Source organism: Betta splendens, chromosome 1 (assembly GCF_900634795.4).
Source record: "Betta splendens chromosome 1, fBetSpl5.4, whole genome shotgun sequence".
NCBI classification, from domain to species: domain Eukaryota; kingdom Metazoa; phylum Chordata; class Actinopteri; order Anabantiformes; family Osphronemidae; genus Betta; species Betta splendens.
In genome coordinates this window covers 2,317,667-2,340,444 of record NC_040881.3, presented here as the reverse complement: position 1 = coordinate 2,340,444, position 22,778 = coordinate 2,317,667, and the positions used below count along the sequence as shown (strand labels likewise).

The window sequence follows — 22,778 nt, the reverse complement described above, 5'->3', positions numbered from 1 at the left end:
TGGAGTTTGTTTAATGCACCTTGTGATCTAATGCAGAATCAATGAAACAGGCTGGAGTGAGTTTCCAGCTTAACCAATTAATTCGGTTGCTTGAAGGCTTGATTGAAATGTGAGATTGCATGGCGTGTCAGTGCCCTTTGGCTCAGCAGACGCTGCAGCACATGCAGTATATGTGCAAACACAGCATCAGTGGGTGTGAACCCACCATATAGAACTATGATGGAAGTAGCAGCTGTGGACCAGCGAGCGTAGAAGCAATGAGCTTAAGTTTGTAGTTGTGGTGTGTGATCAGTGCAGCTGCAGCTCTGGTGTGTTGTGTTCAAGGACAGCACTTAGTGCCGTTAAATTCTGCTCTTATATCTTCCTGCTGCGTTAATGTTGTCAATGGACTCTGGTTCAGTGTAAAGTTTACTAATGGGCTGTAACAAGGCAGCTGATGATTTAATACAGTCACTGGAGTAAGAGGAGCTAGTTGACTCAAAATGACTCTCTAAAATCAAAAGGCTGGTATCGACGGTGCTCAGACTCAAGAGCTGGATTGATCTGCGAGCGAAGTGCATCCAGTCCACTTTTCACTCAACAGGGACGTTGGCAAAATTTCAGCGAAGGCAAATTAAGTTATTATGGGTGAACAGCGTGTATCAATAAAATGAGGCCAGAAGCCTCAGAGCTGGAAGGATCAAAGTTAGCATCACAAAACGCAGCCGGCTCAACAAAGGCAGCGTTTCCATGGGAGCTCCTTGTGAACCCTCCCAGGGCACAGAACCGCTCCACTGACACCGACACAGAGGCGCCACCGCCATTAAATGAACTCAGCAGCGCAGAGAAGACGTGAGAGACAGTTCTTAGGAAACGGACGCTCAAACAGGCGGCTCCGAGTTGGAGTGAGATGCTGTGTTTTGCAGTTATCGGGGATCCTGCGTTTTCTGCTGACTCAGCTCCGCGCGGCCTCGTCGGCTCCGTCTCCATCGCTCTGTGTGTGTGTGTGTGTGTGTGTGTGTGTGTGTGTGTGTGTGTGTGTGTGTGTGTGTGTGTGTGTGTGTGTGTGTGTGTGGCTGCAGCCGGCTTTAAAGCAGGCGCCTCTGGCAGCGCGCTAATAGACACATCAAAGTTTTGTGGTTCGTTTCGCTCACAATCGCTGTCGGACAAGATTGCTCTGTTTAAACGCCGCGCTTCCTGCTGCGGCGGCGCTCACTTCACACACACAGAATGATGTCCAGACCCAGTGGTCCTGCAGGTGGGACGCCTCAGATACGTTAGGGTTCAGGTCCGTGAGTCTCAATGTTACAATCAAATCCTCTTAGGAGACAAACGTGCGCTGCTTTCACATTATCGCTTACGTTGTGGGTTTGTTTAAACCCACAACGTTTAATTTTAATAAGTTTAAGTTTAATCCTCGAAACAAAACTCCTGCTTCTAGAGTGAAATGAACCTCAGGATCAGACACAAATGAATTTCCATTTGGATAAAGATCCATTTACATTAACGTGGGGCATTTGACTGACGGTTCCTTTTTCTTTGGGGGTAATCGACCATCAGGAACCTCCTGTTTCTCATTATTACCTGTTTGTTGAATGTCGGTCCTCAGGAAGCGAGGTATTAATAAACCTGCATTCAGAAAGAGACGACCCTCAGGCTAAAACACGACTCACAGAGCTTCATGTAGCTGAAAAAGCTGAGAAAATCCAATGCAAACTGGAGCCACAGGCGCTGGTCCTGTGGTTTGGTGCTTCATTAAACCATGAAAGCAGATCGGACGTCAGTTCAACCTGAAGTGGAGGCAGCGGCGTCGCCATCGCTGCGGAAATTACTGTTTGTCTTTGTTAAATCGTATATTTAAACCCAAAGTTGAACAAGAAACAAAATGTCAACGCAAACGCGTCACAGTCGGTGTTTTTTTCCTGCATCCAGTGAGTTCAGTGATGGTTCCACGTCCGTCAGCACCGGCTGGAAGTGAGGACGGAATCCAGCGCGGGTCTGTGGACGCCGCCGCAATCACAACAGAGCGGGAAGTGAATAACAGAGCGATTCAGAGGCGGAGGTGAAAAACACAGGAGCCGCTGCAGCAACGGAAATGTGTGTCAGCGTCTGATAGCAGGCGAAGGGCAGAGTAATAGCTTCCAATTCACTCCCAATCTCATCTGGAGCAACACATGTGGCCCTCTGCAGCGGTGGCAACACGCACACACACACACAACACGCACACACACACACACACACACACACACACACACACACACACACACACACACACACACACACACACACACAACACGCACACAGACACAACACACACACACACACACACACAACACGCACACAGACACAACACGCACACACACACACACACACACACAGACACAACACACACACACACACACAGACAACACACACACACAAACACACACACACAGACACAACACGCACACACACACACATGCAGATGCACACACACAGATACATACACACACACACACACACACACACACACACACACACACACACACACACATGCAGATGCACACACATACGCACACACAGACACACACACACACACACACACACACACACACTCAGCTCTGTGTATAAATAGTTGGCTTGAACATACAGTAGCTTTGATGAATGTGTTTAATAAAAGCCACAGGAGACGCTGGTGTTTTACTTACACTCGCACCTGATTTCATATGTGTTGCATGTACTCGCGTCCTGCAGGGACTCCGTTAACGAGCTTCGGCCCCGGCGACGTCTGGCTGCTGATTGTGTTGGCGGCAGTCGTAGCTGCAGAGCGGAGGCTCCTCATCTGGAGCCACAGCTCCCGCTTCCAGGACGCCTCCGTTTATCGACTTCCATTTAAAAGCCTTTGAAGTGCATGTGGCAGCGATGTGTCACTGCGTCAGGTGACGCGTTACGTCTCCTCTTCCTCTCGTTCTGCCTCCAGTTCAACACATGCTTGACTGCTGTCCGGCCCCTGATGCTGAGGCCTCTGATGGAGCCTCTGTCTGCTGCCTTTGGGCTGTAATCTGCTGCATGTTTGTGGCTGTGCTGTGCCAGTGTCACTGATGGGATGCAGGTCGTGGCTCGGTTGCCGGGGGAGACGGGAGGCTGACAGCCAGGCTGCTCTGTGGGACATGCCTGTCTCATAACTGGATGTGAGCAGCTTTTATGAAGGCAGAGCTGGAGCCGCTCCGCTCGTCGTCCCCTTTGTTTGCTCCACATAATTGCTGTTTGTTTCCTCTGCTGCTCTACATCCTCGCTCGCTCCTTCTCTCTGCACTTTATTGGCTCTCTCCCGTGCTGTCCCAGCCGCGGTGCTTATGCTAATGCAGGTATTAATAATTATGCTAATGTCAGTGTTAATCGCTATGCTAATGCCTCAGCACCTCACTGTCAGAGTGGCGAAAGGCTGCACACAAGGACCTGCTCCCTCCTCTTTTCCTTTTTCCTTCGTCATCTTACATCATCTTCTGCCATTTATGTTTTCACTTACTTTTTCTAAGCTCATCTCATGTTTATTAAAGCTTCTACTTCAGAAGAAACTGCACTTTCTAAATCATTTAAATCATCTACAGGTTTTATAGTACTTTTAACTTGACAGCTCCATGAATGGATTCATGCACAAAGTGCAAAGTCACAAGTGTTGTTGTTTTCTTATTATTTTGACCTTGTGACATTAATCTTCAGTTCTGTCTGTCTGTAAACTCTATGAATGTGGCTCTGATGGCTTTAATAATCAAGTTAATGTTAACCTGAACTGGCCAGAGTCACATTTGCAACTTGTTAAAGTGATGTGATCTACTGCAATCACTGTTAATCATTGGACTGAGTTGAATAAAACCACGCATCCTCTTCATGTCTCAGACACGTCCTCAGCGTCAGCGGGTCCGACGTGCGCTGTCTGGTGGTCGTCGTTCTTCAAATAAGAGGTCAGAGGTGAAGACGCTGTCCGTCCTTGTACCACTCACCGTCGTGACCCTGTGCTGAGGTTCCACCCATTTCATTGTGTTCTGAAGTTTCACCCACCTCATCACGGGTCGATGCTTCCTGTTTTGGTTTCAGACACTGACGATCTATTTGTTTAGAGAAGGTGATCAATAATTCAATAGTGACATCAGTAGTTTCCTCGGCGTCCTGCAGGTGCTATCGATCCTGATGGATGGATGTTGTTTGGATTGATTCTTATGGGCTCCTTTGGGATCCGCAGCTTTAACGGTGCTGGGATTGGACCTCTCTCTCCCTGTCATGTATATTATTGGCTATTTGAGAAGTAGTCGCTGTCACACTGTAAACGTATTACGACTGGTTAAGAAATTGAAACCTTCCGATGTAGGACACGAGTTAGCTGTTTGTTCTCTCTAGAGGTCGGATCATAGCATCACCTCTGGCTGTAACCGTTTCCAGCTTCTGGACCAGAACCACATTAATCACACCCCTCTGTTCTCAGGATCTGGAGTAAGTAGGTCTGTGGTCAGCGCAGCACGGAACCACTGGCCGTGCACAGAAACGTCCTCTCAGACAGCGGAACCACAGCAATAATTGATTCTTATATCCAGGAAATGAAGAGAGACGCTTTAGGACCAATCAGAGAAGCCGATCCCAGACGGAGTTTCCCTCATCAAGCGACGCCGCGCCGTCGATGCAGCTCTGTCTTCATGCTGCTTGGTGCCAGTGCGTATTATTGTCAGCCTGGCATCACCCACTGAGCCCGCGGGCGCTGAAGTAACCCAGCGACTCCTGCAGAGCGGCGGCCGGAGGCTGCAACAGCTGTTTGGCTGCGTGAATAGGTGAGAGGTCAGTGGAGGTGAGCAGCAGCAGCTTCAAAGACACACAGAGACCGTAATTAGCACAGCAGGAGGCCGTACGTGTGTGTGTGTGTGTGTGTGTGTGTGTGTGTGTGTGTGTGTGTGTCCATGCGTGCCTGTGTGTGTGCGTCCATGCATGCGTGTGTGTGTGTGTGTGTGTGTGTGTGTGTGTGTGTGTGTGTCCATGCATGCGTGTGTGTGTGTGTGGGAGTGTGTCCATGCGTGCCTGTGTGTGTGCGTCCATGCATGCGTGTGTGTGTGTGTGTGTGTGTGTGTGTGTGTGTGTGTGTGTGTGTGTCCATGCATGCGTGTGTGTGTGTGTGTGTGTCCATGCATGCGTGTGTGTGTGTGTGGGAGTGTGTCCATGCGTGCCTGTGTGTGTGCGTCCATGCATGCGTGCGTGTGTGTGCCTTTCTAAACCCTTTCATCCCTCGCCCTCTCTCTCGTTCGCCACCTCAGCTGTCGGTGTCACCATGGTGATGTATTGGAGTCAGGTGGTCTGACCCCACGCTGGTTATGAGGTTTTGTGTGTGTGTTATTTTTAAATCTGTGAGCTTAACCTCAGATAAAATGCTTTTCTGATACACAAACACATTTTGATGCATTTGTGTGACTCAACAGTAAAATCTTTAATGTTATTTAACGTTATATTTGTTATATTCCAGTCATTGGACCTGCAGTGTTTATGTTCGATATATAATAATTTTGCACACACATTCAGCCAATCAGATTATTTCTGTTTTATAGAAATGTCTATTTTTGTCAAAGCTATCTTTCACAGTGAACTTAATAAACAAAGTGTGAGGAAGTGAGAGCGCCGTAAATGAAGCCATTCTTCCAAGTTTGGTGGATGACAGTCATTACTGTGTCATTAACACTCGCCTCCAGTGATTGCTATCTGCGCGCTGCTATCTTGGGGACTGTTGACTGGCGTGTGGTAATGTGTTAATGTCTTGTGTGTGTGTGTGTTTGTGTACCTTTGTTCTGTGAACCGAAATTAGCGTCTCAATTTGGGAAGCCTCTCGCTAAAAGAGCGACTCGTCCCCGCAGATCCCACACTTTGTTCGTCTTCGTAACGATGCTGAATATTAATATGTCACCTTGTTATGTGGTTTTAATGATGCAGGAACACAGAGGACACGCGACTCCGGCTTGTTGAAACAGTTTCTGGGCTAATTTATGGGCTTTAATCATGTTGGATGCTGTAGATAAAAGGTGGAGGACGAGTCAGTGAAGGCATCGTGGGGCAGAGATGAACTGAGGGGAAAGATCCGACTTTCTGTGGGTTTGGTGCTTGAGCGGAGGTTCTGGGACATGGTGACATTAGCCTATTATGATAATGGATCCAAGGCAGTTTTACACTGAGGCACAAAAACACATCATTTCCCACTAGAATCCACTTTCGCTCTCCTGTGGGAAGCTGCTTGTTGTTGTGGCTTTTTTAAGCCGTCTGTCCGACCCAATCATTGTGTTTCTGGTTCACACACTCGCTGGTTCAGGTTTTATTCTCAACCACTTCATCTGTTGTTGGGCTTTTCTATTACGCTGCTTCTGTCGTCCTCTGTTTTGCCTCTGTAGTGTTTTTGGATCAACGTGAACCGCTGTCATTTGGTTCCTCTTATCCTGCTTCGCTCATGCGTCCTGCAGAGCAGCAGATAATGAAGGTTGCTGTTTGTGTGTAACAGACTGCAGCGTATTCTGAGCTGGGGCTTCAGGCGTAGTTGTGTTGTTGTGTTGCGTGTTTGGTGGTCAGTCTGTTCCTCCGGCCTTTGCTCCGTTACACAAGCCTGCAAGATGGAATCAGTGGAGGATGGAAATAGCAGCACAGCGATCGTAGGCAGGAGAGGAAACCTACACACTTAACAACGGCATCATGTGCACTGTGCGACGTCAGAGAGAGAGACGGGAAGCAGAGGATTCCAGCAGGAGACGGTGCTGCTTCTTCCTCGCTTATCGTCATCGCTGCTGAAAGACACGCTGCTAGTGGAGCACAGGACTTAATCTGGACCTTCCTATTGTGGAGCCGTTTATCTCCCTCAGTCCATTTCCAGGAGCTGATGGACTCTCACTGAATGAACTCGGTTACACAGTGTTACAGAGACCATTTCACCAAACCCACAAATGCTCCTTTTTGTGCGCGTGCAGTTTAGAGCTGTAGTGCTGAAAGATCTTTATTAATTTATTGCACAAGATAGCAAATGTTGATACCCCACCTCCCCCATCCCCACCTGCAACGGTTGCCACGGCAACAGGGCAGAGCTTGTCTCAAGGAATCCGGTAGCAGCTGTGTGCTGGGCATCTCTGAGACGCAGGCGGAGATCTGAGGAGATAGAAACTTCTAAACTTTACTAATTTGCAAAAAACTATTTTGTGAAACATCGTGTTTTAAAGGTTCAATTACAGAAATAAGAAACTGGGGCCTAGTAGGATGTTCAGAACAGCCACCTGTTGTAACAGCTGCTGTCATCTGACCTTCCAACAACCTATGACGTGATTTGTTCAGATGAAGACAGAACCTCCTGCAGAGCCAGAGAACGCTGACGGAGAACTCGACCCGTTCAGGCCCAAACGCAGGTCTGCTGCTGCTTGGCCTGAACAGAGCCAGAATCTGAAATCACTGCCCACGTACAGTATCTGACTCCATTAGTGATTCACTGCGAGAGGCTCGTTCCTCATGCTTGGACAATAAATACCGCTATAACTTTGAACCAGTATGAACGGTCTTATTTGTTACCTCTGAACTGAACGTTGCAGTTTATAGTTTAAAAGTCTCATCAGTAGCGTTTATCTAAGCATCAGCTTCTGTCTAATGATGAGCGAAGACCCAGAAACCAAGAGGCCGATAAGCATTAAGAGGCTCACGTAACAAGCTGTGGTCGTCTGAACAATCACCCACATTCTCTTTACCCTCCATGCGTCTCACTGTGTCCGTGTGCATTCGTCTGACTTGACAGCGTTGGGAAAAGAGGAGCTGACACCAGATGCTGTGAAGCATTGCTGCGTGATATCCTATGACATTTACTGCTGTCCAAGACACACACACACACACACACACACACACACACACACACACACACACACACACACACACACACACACACACACACACACACACCATCTCTGCTTTATCCAGTGAACTGGACTGGATTGAAAAGCCCTTGATAGAATTTTCCAGGAAAGAAGGACCTGCGAGTGTCTGAACACACACAAGACCACAAAGAGCTGAGTAAAGTCTTTAATGATTCCACTGTATAAAACACTGTATGGAACACGAGCCGGGCCGGGCCGGGCCGGTACGTGAGGACCGTAGAGAAGCTCAGTGTGTCTGACCATGAGAGCATGACTGAGCGGCTTCAGGACAGGACCTGAATCTGAACCAAAGGATGGAGGTCAGGTTACATTGAATCTCCTGTTCAGTCTAAAATGAATGCATGCGAATTGGACCCAGGGAACAGACTGAGCATGAGGAATAGATAGCTGGTCCTCTGACAGGCTCCTATATCAAACTGACACAAGGACAAGGTCATCGTTTGTATCTCGTCCTTCTAATTGAGAAGCTACGAACGGTAAACACACCTCAGACACCGTCATTATCGTCTTTATGACTGGAGGTCTGGCCTCAGAGGTTGCCATGTCCTTTGTTACAGCACTGCATCTGTCAGTGATTTAGCAGTTTCACGTTTGCATTTCGGTCACTGTAATTGCATGGTGTTGAATGGATTTCCAGATCAGGTTGTGTCACCAGTAAAACCCAGAGCGGCTTCCGCGTTATCACGCCATTCAGTTGTCATTATCAGTGGTTCAGCCCATACGTATGAGGCGGTAGGTGCCCATCTACCTGCTGGCAGCGGTGAATAGGTGCAGTAGGTCGCCATCATAAGGTTGATCACGGCTCAGATGATTTAACTATCAGAGTCAGTGGGGGCGCTGTTAAGCGGTTGTTGTTCAGACGGGAGGATCGAAGTTTTTGATTTATTAGTGAGCATAACTTAGCAAGTAGCTAGCGGTATTGTGTTAGCTAACTGTAACCTGAACCCCCCACTCGTTATCCAGCCCTAACCCCAACCACAATAACCTCTAAAGCTGCTTAACATAGCAACTTAGCTAGCTGTTAGCTGTTCGCGAGGAGGCAGAGCAGGCACCTACTGGCTCATAAGAATGGGCTGATAAGTTCATCCGAAGCGGGTGAAACCCAAGAAACAGACTGTGATTTAGCGACAGCAGGTACAGTAGACGCCGTCCTTCATCACTTCATCACATCTGGAAGCGTTGAGGAATGAGACCACACCCACAAACTGTCTTCCTCCCCTTTCTCTCGCTCTCTGGCTTCACCGTACTTTATTTCGTAGCCAACTGGTTGCCGTGGAAACTCATTGTTTGCCTCTCTCTTGTCTCTTTGGAGATAATAAAAACAAGAGAGTGAAAAGGAAAAGGAGCCATGGAGAAAGACAAATTGACGGCATGCGGGAGGTTTGAAGAGTTCATGGAACCACCACCGCCTCGTACCTTACACCAGCGCTGTCACTCTCAGGCTTTTTCTTTTTTCAACTTTTGGCTGATGGATGGCTGGTGGAATTGAGTCATAGGTTTTTTAGCCTTTCAAATTACATTTCTTGGCAAATCTGATGCATCTCAATCTGTCTCTGAATGGTTGAGTTAGACATTCTGTGGTTGCTAGAGATGTTTAACATGACTCACATGGAGCTGAGATGCTTTAGGTTTGAAGGGCGTCAACAAGCAGATTAGCGTACATTTAAAATAGAGTTTGTTCTGTTTGCTGGATGATTGTGCTTCCAAGGACCCGTCTGCTTTTTAAACGTCTTTCTTTCTGTAGCCGAAATAATCAAGTCAACCTCCAGCAGCAGATATTTTAATTGAGCCTCTGAGTGACCTGCAGGTGTTCTAGCAGTGATTGACAGCAGCTCAATGAACATGAAGCAGAGCCTGGTTTAAAAAACAGCACTTCACGCTGTAATCGCTCCTCAGTTACAATCGCAGCCCCCTGAAGCGTCGTTTGGCCTGATCTCCCTCAGACTCTGACTGAGACAGAGCTTTGGACCCATTCCTTAAAAGTGGCGACAGACAGACAGACAGACACAAAGCCGCGTTAAAGGCGTCCCGTGCTGCTCCTACAGAACGCGCTGGGCGGTGGAGATAATCCCTCCAGCATTAGCCCAACGGCTGTCATCATTACTTCCCTGGAAGAATGCGAAAGCGCTGACCTGCACTTTTATTAGCGTGTTTATCCGCCTGGAAAGGCGCCGCCGTGCTCGCGCTGCCTGAAGGTCTCACCAGGCGCTCGCTGACACCTGCGGGTGACGTCTCTGTCCTCATTAGTCCGCCCGGATACAGAAAATAGCTGGAGAGGCGAATGTGGCGATGGTCTGCGTGTTCCTGCCTATGGAGCCATGCATTCAGATGAATGTTAACTGGAGGGAAAACTGGATCTGTTACAGTGAAAGCTTGTACTGAGCATCGAGAGGCAAACTGGGCCGCTGGATGTTCCCTGGGATCGCGGAGGTCGTCTGACTCCAGTGTCTTTGTCTTATTCCTTATGCTTTTTGATCTGCTACTAATTATTTGCATGTTCGTACACACTCCACATTTTTTCTGCTGTCTTAACAAATTTGTTAGTTTTCTTTGCAGGGCGCTCACATTTTGCCCGTTAACCCTCTGAGCTCCACAGTTTCTGAAGAGCCATGATCCATTCATCCATTCCAGTTATGATTCAATTAAAGAAAGGTTAATTCAGACATTATTGAATCAGGTTTATCTGCCAGCCTGATATTCACACTCATACATATGAAGGCCTGCAGCCTTTATCGGTTCATTTTCACAGTTTAATCGAATTTAATCAGATTCCTTAACATGAACATTACAAAAGTAGAGGACTGACGCGTACGTGGCTCCTGTCATTCACAGCTGAGGACACGTGCGTCCCCCGCGCAGCCGTGTAGCTGTGAGGCAGCGGCTCCTCCGTGGTGGGAGGATGAGTTTATATGTTGGCTGTGTGTGTGTGTGTGTGTGTGTGTGTGTGTGTGTGTGTGTGTGTGTGTGTGTGTGTGTGTGTGTGTGTGTGTGTGTGTGTGTGTGTGTGTATTTGCAAGCGTGCGTGCATGGATCCCACTCAGCCTATCTTTAAACATGCAGAGACATCCAGAGCAGCTCACCTCTTTGTTGAATCGTCCAGATGAAACCTGTTGAGCTCTGAATCCATCGCTCTCTGTCTCCTGGTTCTTCTGAATCAGGCTGCAGGAGCATTTCAGCCTCCTGTGTTGTAGCCTTGGGGGGGATTGGACTATTACAGCATTACTCCCTCACATGCTCGTTCTGCTCGCTGCATATTCAATCTCCCTCTTTTTTTCATGTCAACACCTTTGCTGTTGTGTGATATTTGTTCTCCAGTTCTTTCTAGGTTACTTGAAATCAGTTGTTCCCAATATAATTAGCTGAGTGTGTTGCATTCATCGGCTTGTTAAGTGCTGCGGAGACAGTGGTACAATTCAATTCTGCTAAATGGCGCCCGCATCCATTAGAGCTTGTTGAGTGTTATAATTTGGATTTCTTTGGGCTGGATGTGTCGCTGTCTGGGGAGCAGTACTGGGAAATTGCCAGGTTCATAGAGTAGACATTGTAAACATCACACACATTTCTGGTCGCTACTACAAACAGTCCGTTATTACTGCTGCTCTTAAGGGCTGCACTTTAAAAGCATGCAGCAGGAGAAAGGCTGTAAAAATGTCAAGGCTTTTAAAGTAAACAGCAGATGATGTGCGACTGGATCGGATCCGGACGGGTTCGTCCCTGCTCGGATCCGTGGACCTGCTCAGATAAAAACCAGGAGAGTCAGAAGCCCAGAGTCAGAGTGTGTGTGTGTCGCTCTGTTGTCGACCTTAACTCGTTGCTCCCACGTGGTTTGAGCGAGTCAGTATGATGGTGATCCTGCTGAACTGCGTGACCCTGGGAATGTACCAGCCCTGCGAGAACATCGACTGCTCCTCAGACCGGTGCCAGATACTGCAGGTACACACACACACACACACACACACACACACACACACACACACACACACACACACACACACACACACACACACACTCTGTTACAGCTGACCCGTGGGGCGTCCCGTGTGTTTCACTGACGTGGGGCCGCATTCATTTCATGCACCAACCGGTTCCTAGAACCAGAGAGCAAACGCTGGTTCCAGGAGCCTTCACGTGTCTATTTATACCTGCACACTTCACCCGCCCTCCTCTTCCTCACTCCTCTCCCATGCTGAGGCCTGTAATTCCCTGCCGTGACTCACAGCTAGCATGTGGTCTCAATGATGGCTTTCTCACACGTGGCACTTCAGTAGCTTTTGTCGTCATCTGCCAAGAAACAGAATCCCCTCTCCGTTCGTCGAAGGCCCAAGTGGGAGCAACATCTGTGTGCGAGCTCCAGCACGTATGTCCTCGGTCTGTTGGTGTGAAGAGCTTGTTGAATCATCCCTGTGTTGTCAACCACACACACACACACACACGCGGCATCACATAACAGCCAGCGGATTGATCTGGCTTCCTGGGGAGGTGGCTGGTGAACTGGATCTAATAGAATTCCTCCCCAAGTGTCTATAGAGCCTTTTCAATATCAGCATGGATCTTGTGGCCGCGTCACCGCGGTCGATACTCTCCTCTCAGAAAGCCTGTGGTTCAATAGCATGATTTCAATAGTACCTCAGCAGCTCATGTGAGAAAGCACATGCGCATTTGAGACCTATGGACGTGTGGGGAGGGATTTAATCTGACGTATGATATGGTCTTGGTCCTGCGCTTAGTTAAACTGGGGAGATTATCATCGTAGACAGAGACAGACTCACTGCAGGGAGGAGGAAAGTCCTCGCGCAGTGATCGCTCCACACGGGTTCGATAAACGTCCGTCCACATCCCCGGTCCTGGTTCTAAACGTGTTCCACCTCCTCCTTAAAATCAAATCACAGGCAACGCCAAGCATGAGTTCATCTCTAATTCCCTGTATACGCAGCGGAGAGCAGCAGCTAATCTGGACTCTTTGCTCACAACAGCAATAACACGCATTAGCAGGCTCACATCTTTGATTTATTGTTTTTTTTCTCTCTTCTTTTAATTAGATGCTTGATTAAAGCTGGGAGTGAGGCAGGGGAATGTGGGCTTTACGCTAATTACTGGCAAAACTAAATATTTTCCATTACCCCCGGAACAGCTCAACTAGGTGAAAGTGTGTATGTTTAATAGAACAGGGAGGACGACAGCGAGACAATGATACAAAGTTACTGACTTTGCATTTGTTTGTGTACGAGCGTATACAGTAAATCATGTCCTTGGACAAAGTGGAGGAAACCAAGCTTGTCGCATCTAAATGAGCCTTTTCTGCTCCAGTCAAATCTGATGTGGATTCATCTGCTGAGAAATGACCCCCTGACTGTCTTTCAGGCCTTCGACGCCTTCATTTACATCTTCTTCGCCCTGGAGATGGTTGTGAAGATGGTGGCCCTGGGCATATTCGGCCGGCGCTGTTACCTCGGGGACACGTGGAACCGGCTGGACTTCTTCATCGTCATGGCGGGGTGAGTGTGAATGGAAGCGTGGTCCAGATGTTTCACTGAGCTGCGTTTGAAGGACAGACCTCGTCCTCTTCCTGGCGCTGGGCTGTCGTGCTTGGCCGGTCATGTTGCTGTTCAACATTCCGGCTTTAACCTGGGGCGCAGCTCACAGTAATTCAGCCGAGCTAATAAGTGTGATAATTTAATGAATCGGCTGAAATGACCAGGCTATAAATTGTCTTACTGCCGACTAAATGAGTTTAATCCAGAAAAGGGCCACAGAGAATAAAATGACTTAAGCGGTCGTTTTTTATGAAAAGTGTGTGATGGTCACAGTGTCGTATCAATCTTCAGGCGTTCATCCGTACCCTTATTAACGACACCTGTTAGTTAGTTCAGGTTCACCTCTTCCTCATCAGCTCAAGTGATGAATCCTTGACCCTCTGCTTGTTCTTCTAGTCAGTGACTCGTGTTTTAATTTTAAGTGTGTGTCGCGTGGTGGCAGCGTTTAAATGATGGGAAGGAAAAGCTCGTCCCTCTTCCTGCTCCGCGCTGCGTTAGCGCTAACTGTTAGTGCTAACGGTTAGCGCTAATGGTTAGCGCCTCAGCGTAGCGCTACAGAAGCAGCAGAGAAGGAGCGCTGGCAGGGAGCGGCGCCTCCAAAGCTCGGCTCCGGCGCTTCATCTCCTGGCACATATGAATTAAAGTAATTAGCGTGATTTGATGACTCAAAACAATTAAGCTGTATCGTTTTTATGTTGTCGAGTCTTTGTAGGAGTTTATTAGCATTCAGAGCGGAACCACCACGATCAGAAAACACATCCAACATTTCAACCTTTCAATATTAAGTGTTTCTTATCATTTCCTACTTTTTTGCTTTGTCCTATCTTCCACATTTTCTCTTCCTTTGCCCTTTTTGTTTCCTCTGGAGGGAAGGTGAACATCTTTAATTCACTTTCTCTTCCCTGGTCTCTCAGCGTTCTGTTCTAGCCCCAAGGAAAAATAAAACCACTGCCACCATTTCTCTGTCCCAGTCATTTAACTGCTCCATTTCTGTCGGCCTCTGCTCGACTTTCCTTCAGTCATCCTCCTTCAGGCAGCAGCAGCTCCGCTTGTGTGCTTAGCAAGGAAATGTCAACAAGGCGCCCCCAACACCTCTGACCCCCCAGACCAACTTTGACCACATACAGAGCAAGCTCTGGTGAGGAGGGAGGTGATAAAACACAGCAGCCCTGGGAAACAGTAGGCGAGTCACAGGGACGGGATTAGGAGCAGCACGAGCTCCACCCTGTGCTCCCCCCTGGGCTCCACCCTGGACTCCACCCTGTGCTCCACCCTGTGCTCCCCCGTGGGCTCCATCCTGGGTTACCCCCTGGGTTCCCCCCTGTGCTCCACCCTGGGCTCCACCCTGTGCTCCCCCGTGGGCTCCATCCTGGGTTACCCCCTGGGTTCCCCCCTGTGCTTCCCCCTAGGCTCCAACCTGGGCTCCACCCTGTGCTCCCCCTAGGCTCCACCCTGGGCTCCCCCCTGGGCTCCCCCCTGGGCTCCCCCCTGGGCTCCACCCTGGGCTCCACCCTGGGCTCCACCCTGGGCTCCGCTGAGCCCGCCTCTCCAGCTGAACCAGAACCCTGGACACGGTTCTGCCAAGTTCTGCTTCAGCCATATGAGCTTTTCCAATGAAAATCAAACATTTTCTCTCAGAGCAAGTCGTCCCCGGTGCCCGGCCCCCTGGTGAGCGCCTCTTTGGATGTCATTTAGTATTTTGATAAACACAACGCCAACTGAAAGCCTCGCTTGCTGCGCTCTCCTGCTTTACTGCTCCAGCATTTGCATTTGACTGGGTTTTATTCAGCCGGCGTGTTTTCCCACCGGCAACGTTATTCTTGCTTTGATGCTCACATGTAAACACGATTCTCCAACTCGCTCTGAATGCAGCGTTGTTTTGGCCAGGTCTGCACCTGATCCACTGTTAATGGAGCCGGTACCTGTAAAGATCAAAAACGTCTTTCTTACATTTGATTCCTATGAATTCAGGCCTCCCACTGAATGTGGATGTGAATCATTAATCCAGTGTCTCCTGGCAACCTGCCCACATGGATGGATGTACAGCAGGAAGCATAGGATGAGCCCTAGTGGCCTCCATGTCAAGCTCATCTGCTGAAACACATAAAATCTTTTAGCATAGCGAGGAAATAAATCTTGGAGATTGCAAGTATATTAGTAAATTGTTCACTTGCAGCACATTTTGATTGTTTACATTTAATTTACAGTGAAATAGAATGAGGACTGGACGATTCGTGGTTTGAGCTGCGTCACACATCTACTGTATGTTAATGCGTTCATTTGCTCTGAGTAACTTCTGGTTCACATACATTACACAAATGGAACCAGTGTTGCCTTTGACTTATTGTTGAAGCAGCTTCCTTGTTCATCATCAGTCTCACTGCTGAGTGATGCTAGCGCAGAATGTCTTCATCATAATATTGATGGCTGCTGTGCAGATTGTGCTTTTTACTGTGCAGCCAAGTGTTGAGTGGGAACAGTTTAGAGACGAAGCCACAGAGTTTGAAAAACAGAAAGTGCTCGACTTGTGATGGACTCGTTGCTGTGCTGCATTCAAGTGCACCTGGGACTTCAGGGCTGTCTTTGTGAATTCTGCGGTTGTCTGGTGCTGTTACTCCTGGTCATGGCTGATGAATGTAGATTTATTCAGGGTTTATCTGACAAAATAACGATCAATTCTAAAGGTTTTATTGGGTTCAGTGCTTTTATTGCCACCTGGCAATGACTTCATGCAGTGTCCTTCAGCGCATCCGACAAGTCACAAGTGTCAAGTCACAAGCAGCAAAGCTTTCAACACCAGGACGCATTAAAGTGTTGTCATTTTCTGCTGCGCCTCGTCTTTTTAGATTAATAGCTTTTCTTCCTGTTGAGCTCAAAGTCATGTTTGAGCTCATGCTCAGTGGCCTGTGATGCTCTCCTGCCTCGTCCTGTGTTCAGGCCCACACTTCTGTCTCTTAATGTCTGGCTGTGTGTTATTAGACACAATTGAGAAAAATGAAACGCTCTGCTGTTCGCAGCTTCCTCTGAAACCTTGTTTGTGCAATTAGCCTTAATTCGCAGCCACAGGTGCAGACACTCTGGGGCTCTGAGGTTGTTCCTTGGGCCTCATCTCTCCAACCTCTTTGTGTTTTGATTTAAAATTCCATGGCTTCACATGTATAATTAGAAGCTCTGCCTTCTTTGTTGGATGGTTCCACACAGCGGTGCGCTTGTTGCCGTGTAGTTGTAGATACTCCTGGCTTTCGGTTGCAGTAATTACATTACAGCCAGTGAGAGACACTAATCCTGATTCGTGGACTGAAGTTTGTTATTCTCTGCTTTTGCTTCTAATGAAAGAGGAGAGTGACTCTTTTGTGCGTGAACAGAAGATATTTGCTCAACTGTGCAACAAAGGACATTTGTAAATACGATTGCTCAATAACAAGGTTAGTGGCAGGACTCGGTCTATCTGGTTTGAGAGCAGTACTAATCACTATTTACTGACCACGACAGAAGGAACCACGTCTTCAGGACTTCTACACGTTTCTCAGCTGTCTGTGTTTGAGGAATCTCCTGGTTCACAGAATGTTTTGGTTTCATTTACACTCGTTTTGTTTTACCCTTGAATTGTTCCTTCTCTCTTTCCTCTGAATAATTGAAAGCAGAAAGTGCCTGCTCATGATCCTGATGTATGGCCCCTGTTTGCGCGTCCTGCGTGCTCACAGCGTGTATGTTAATGAGGGGTCTTCTTCTGGGAGCATCTGTCACCTGAGCTCCTATCTGTGAGCGCAGACCCGGCTTCTCACCTCCTCTCTCAGGATCCGCTCATTCTCCCAGCTCCTCCCTGCTCGTCCTCTATCTGTCTGCAGCACTCAGCAGAGGGAGCGATGTGTCCACAGCATGAATGGAGAAGACTGGCTGTTCAGCAGCAGGGACATCAGAGCGTGTTAGTGGCTCGTACAGTTACACATTTTTGCGCTGAACGCTTTCTTTTCCAGCCCGTCGTGAGAAGGACAAGCAGAACTGCGTCCTCTGGTTCTGCTGTGCTGGGTTGATTGGCTTCCAGACGCTGTTTGGGTCCCTGACAGACAAATTCACTGAAGTCACTTTGTTCTTTTGGAGTCAAATGTTCTGAACATATAATCAAATATGGTTGTGTTCTGAGACGTTATTGTACTTTGTTCACAGATCTCGTATGAAAAGAACTGAATAGAACCCTGTCGTCTTGGTTTAATGACAGATGATAGGTGGTTATATTTTAGCCATGTTCCTCCTCATGCCTGTCCGTATATCTGCATGCTTTCCTAGTTCTCTTATTAATTTTTAGGAGAGCAGATGGGAAACCATAACTGATCCCTATCTGTCTTGGCAGGAATGCACATGTTCATGTCCTCCCTCTATTTTGATAGAAGCAAGCAGACTGCTCTTATAGCTGTCTTAAATATTGGACGGCATCAGTCATGTTCTATGAAAGTAAACTTCATTGCTCTGTGCATTTATCATAAACATCAGAACATGGACTCGTGAGCTGCTGCTCTGTTCAGTCACTGAGTGTAATGATGCTGCATCCGCTCTGACTCCAAGCACCAACGCTCGGCTGGTTGCGAACTGCTCTGAGTGTGTTTTGGTGCAGGTTATGTGGTGATTCCTGTAAGTGCTTTAATTGTCTGATGATATATGAGTTTACTGTGGTAATGACCCTGAGCAGTGTCAGTGTAAGAAATGAATCAGGATTGGAATCGAAGCTCTGTTCTCGGTTGAACATGTTCTGCAGCAGTGAACTCATCACTGATCCATGTGCAGCTCTTTGAGGACAGAACTGACACAGTTAGGAGAATTAGTAGCAGCTGAACGAAAACCTGGAAGAGCTTCAAGTGTCTCTGCCTCGCTGTTCCACACAGTCTGTTTTTGTGAGCTTGACTTGACCTAGCAACAAGTGACAGGAGAGATAAACAACGTCACCAGATTCACTGAACAGATTCTAAAAGCTGAGGAGGAAAGGAAGCGATGTGATGAATGGGTGAACGCTGAACGTGGAGTACTGGCCTGTGTGAGGTCTTCAGTCTCTGCAAACCACGTCTGGGACACAAAACCCTCTGTGAGCATTCATCCCCTTTAAATAATTGATGCGTCTTCTCCAGAAGAGCTTTGCCTCGACTCTTTCCATCAGGTCGGGACACTTAGGGCTCTGCGGTAATTAGGCCCACGTACGTCTGCTGGGATGAGCCACTGAGTCACTAAACTTTTGCCGCTCAAGTTCCAGATGCACCGAGATTCTCAGTGTATGAAAGATATGAAAGACACAGAGCTTAGTGAAGGCGTGAAACTTAGGATGCAAAGGATTAAGATGAGCAGCGAGGACGGTGCAAGCGTGACGTGTTGCTCTATAAATGAGCCAATTAGAATTCAACCTGCATCTAATACAATTAGCTCAGAGGTGGAGGTGGTCATTAGCTAAGTGTCGGAATCCGCTCGTTAAACAACATATGTAACTTGAATCGCACCCTAATGATGGAGAGCAGCGTCTGCCACGGACGGATGTCAACGCGCCTTCTGAAGTTCACTGCGCCGTGGCAAAATAATTAAGGCCGCTGGGAAGGCGGGAGCTGAGCGACTGAGCTGAAGGAAGCGCTGGTAGAAGAGAAACCCTGACAACGACCCCGTCCTGTGTCCACATATTGACTTCCCGGAGCCTCCGTGTGCGTCCAGCCGTCGTGGCCTGAGCTAATTATCCATCCATTAGCTGTCCTGCCTCATCTGTTACCATGGCTACAGGGTGGCTGACACCAGGTGGAGGCGAGGAGCATCCTGGACAGAGTCACATTCACACCTGTCTGGACTCCAGTCCACCCAGTCTGCATGTCATAGTGGGAGGTCGCTGGAGCAGACGCAGGAAGCAGATGAGCCCGTGTGATGTCACAGCCACGCCCACCGCCACACGCCGCAGCGCCGTGGTTAGAAGTCCTCTTATTCCATTATCTTAAAGTCATTAACTCAACAGCTCGACCCTGGAGGAAAGCGCTCACTGTTCCACCCTGACGGCTCCGGAGAGAATGTTTCATAGATCTCACTTGTGACGAGGCGGAGAAAGCGCAGCTCCCTGAAGATAAGAGACACACATGTTCAGCAGCCGCTTAGAAGCCACTATTTAGGAACAAAGCGGAGCGGGTCCTGAGGTAAACGGTTCATGGTTACGGTTACGTTCTCAGGAGCGTGTGGTGAGACAGCTGACATGAGTGTGAGGGGCCGTGTGTGAACACCTGCAGGCGTGGCTCCAGTTTCTACACGAGTGCCCAGAACACGCGTGTAGATGTGTGTGCAAAACCAGCTGATATCAAAAGTTGCTGCAGAAAATAGTTTAAAATGGCAAATTACACCACCGCTCTCTTTGTCTCTCTCTCTCTCTCTCTCTCCCTCTCTCTCTCTCTCTCTCTCTCTCTCTTTCTCTTTGTCCCCCCCCCCCCCCCCCCCCCCCCCCCCCCCCCCCCCCCCCTCTCTCTCTCTCTCACAGTCAGACATCTGCTATGACACTGTATTATAGCACTGTGATTAAAATAGCAGCTGTGAGAGCGCTACAGTATAATGTGACTCTTGGTCCTGTTCATTTAGTTCTCTCATCCAAACCACCAGCACACGACCCCCGTCCTCTCACTAACATATGATTGTTCAGCTCAAACCCAATATTTGTGCATGTGTCAGAGTGTTTTTCCCTTCACGTGCTGCTCCACAGACAGGCTCAGGCACTGTTAGAGGAATCCGTCTCCCTTTGTTTTGCCTCATGAAGCAGCCGCCGCTTCCTCTCCTCTCGTTGTGAATGTGCTCGTCCACTCTGCTCCTGCTGTAAAACGCCGCCTGTCAAATTAGATAAAGAGCAAACAGCGAGCGGCCGACCTCTGGTCACACTGATATGCAGGAAGCCTGCGACCTCCGACCTGGCTCTTCATGCTTGGTGTGATTTAATAGCAGCTCCGGTCCGGGTTGTGGGGAGCGAAGCGCGCGTGATGCGGTGGGTTCACTGACTCAGCCCACACCTGATCTCCAGCATGTGCAGAGGTTTGGTCGCCGGACTGAGGTCCGATTGAACCGCGAGGCGTAATAGAGGCCGCGCTGTCCAAGACTGTGACCTTTGACCTGATGTGGAGGGGGATGCGTTAGCTTTGAAACTCCTCGTCTCCAAGTTGAGGTCTAATGGAAGCTGTCAGCGCCGTGTTGGGGTTAGGACGTTTTCTTACATAACTCGTGCTTTCCTCTCGTCCAGGATCCTATTTCACACCGCGACGCTCCCTCAGGAACACCGGGAAATTGGAGGATTTCTGTCTGTTTCACCGTTATTTTTCCTGTCATTTTTTTAAGCCTCGTCTCGAGATGCGTGGGTCGAAAGGTTGCGAGCGAATAATTGGCTTGGGCTTTTTAAACACTTGAAAAGCACCACCTGGTGAGCTCTCCAACCTCTCATTGAAATGAGCTTGTTATTATGGGAGGCAGAATATCTTGGAGTAGAATAATTTCCTGTGAAATTCCTGAAACCTGCCTTGGTTACTTTTCTTCCTCACACCTTGACAGCTCCTGCACCTTCCTCCTGCTGGAGAGCAGCTTCCTTCTGTTCAGCCATGTATATGAATATTACACTCCTCTTCGTTGTAATTATCTCCAACACTTGATAAAACCCCGGGGCTCTTTCACTCTCCCTCTCTCAATTTATTGCCATCGTTATTTTGCACTTAATCATCCCTTGATGCTCAACTCACACATCATTTCTGATCTTACTCTCCATCGTCCCTCTTCTGCTTCGTCTTTTTCTGAAAGACTCGAATCTGCTTTTGCCGTCTTCATCTGTTGTCTCCCATAAAAATATATCAGTCCAAGAGTGAAACACTCTGTCTCTTCTTCCTTTTATTCCAAACCTAATTTCACTTGGGGTTTTTTAACTCCATTCTTCCCGTCCACTTTCTGCTCCTTCACAGGGCTCTGCTTTAATATCACATAGTTGCAGGTTTGACAGGATGCACCTCGACACTTTCTCTCCATGTACTATACTGTGATCCAGTGTTCATGGTGCTTTGACATCGTCCTCTGTCTGTGTCAACATGATGTAATACTGGGATCCTGATGCAGGTGGAACACTCACCTTTGCAACGATCCAAACATTAATATTCATGCTTGTACAGACCAGTCTGCCCAGTGAGTCATAGCTGTGACCAGAGACCCACCGTACGGTCCATAACCTGCAGATACGTCACACATGACTATATGATGCATCTTTATAATAAGTGTGTCGTTAGAAAAACTTCATCCCTGTTACAGCTACATCTGGCCTGAGGTGAGCTGCATGCTCATGTCTTAATTAAGCAAAGAATAATAATTAAAAACTAAAATTTGTTCTTCTTGTTTCACTACTAACAATTTACTTCATTTATTTATTTTAGTGTCCCATGATAATAGTCGTGCACATCAAGTTCTGAGGCCAGAATATACTACGCACTGAATAAAACAGCCAAGGTTTAAGAGCTTGTTCTGAAGCAGACACGTTCTTCAGTAATTAGCTGCACTAATTGTAGCTCATGAATTCACATTAGGCTCGACACAGCAGGCCTCCCACCGCGCAGGTGTGTGTGTGTGTTTCTGTTTAGTCTTAATAGGAACCAGCCTGGAACGGGTTTATTAAATCATTGTACCTCAGACGTTAAGGTAAAATGTGAGGCTCAGTTATACAAGACCTTTTCCTTTGTTCTGGTTTAGTTTATTTTTATATCCTCTGATCTAAAGGGATGTTGACTTAAATGAATTGTTGTCTTAATAATTCCTTCATGTCTTGCAGCATGGTGGAATATTCACTGGATCTGCAGAATATCAACTTCACTGCCATCAGGACGGTGAGAGTCCTGCGACCTCTCAAAGCTATTAACAGGGTTCCAAGTAAGTCACAGCTGTTTTATGTAACTATTCTGTCTTTTCTGTTGTGTTTCTGTTTCTAAACAAAGAGGGGGACATTTGAAGCTTCGTCTAATACAATATAGGTTAAATGTTCATCTAGTGCATGTGTGTCATTCAGCACCATGGACAGCAGCCGACCAGAGCAGCCAGCTGCTTGGCCGCTGTCCGTGGTGCTGAAAATGAGCCTGAAGTACCTTCACTGAACCTATTCAGATTAAAAGGCAATGGGCTTAATTATTATCTGCTGGAGCTTGGAGCTGAGCAGAGATGTGATGATCTTTCACTTTAGGAAAAAATCTTCTGCAGTTATCTTGAAATAATGATTTGAAAAATGTTGAATAAAACAGGGAAAGTGCAGCTAATACAGTGTCAGAGGATTTAAAAAAATACTGAGAGCTGATTGTATCTTTACTGAATGCTCTCTTATGTGTGGCACATAAGTT

General features: G+C 47.8%; 1 protein-coding gene across 1 annotated transcript in view; it reads left to right on the top strand.

The window, feature by feature from the left end:
• Positions 1 to 22,778, top strand: part of LOC114867832 (voltage-dependent T-type calcium channel subunit alpha-1I-like) — a 94,637-nt gene that overhangs the window by 26,071 nt on the left and 45,788 nt on the right. The window contains exons 7-9 of the mRNA XM_055507160.1: positions 11,710 to 11,821; positions 13,250 to 13,383; positions 22,220 to 22,317. Coding sequence (XP_055363135.1) covers positions 11,710 to 11,821; positions 13,250 to 13,383; positions 22,220 to 22,317 — 344 coding nt within the window. The remainder of the gene's footprint in view (positions 1 to 11,709; positions 11,822 to 13,249; positions 13,384 to 22,219; positions 22,318 to 22,778) is intronic.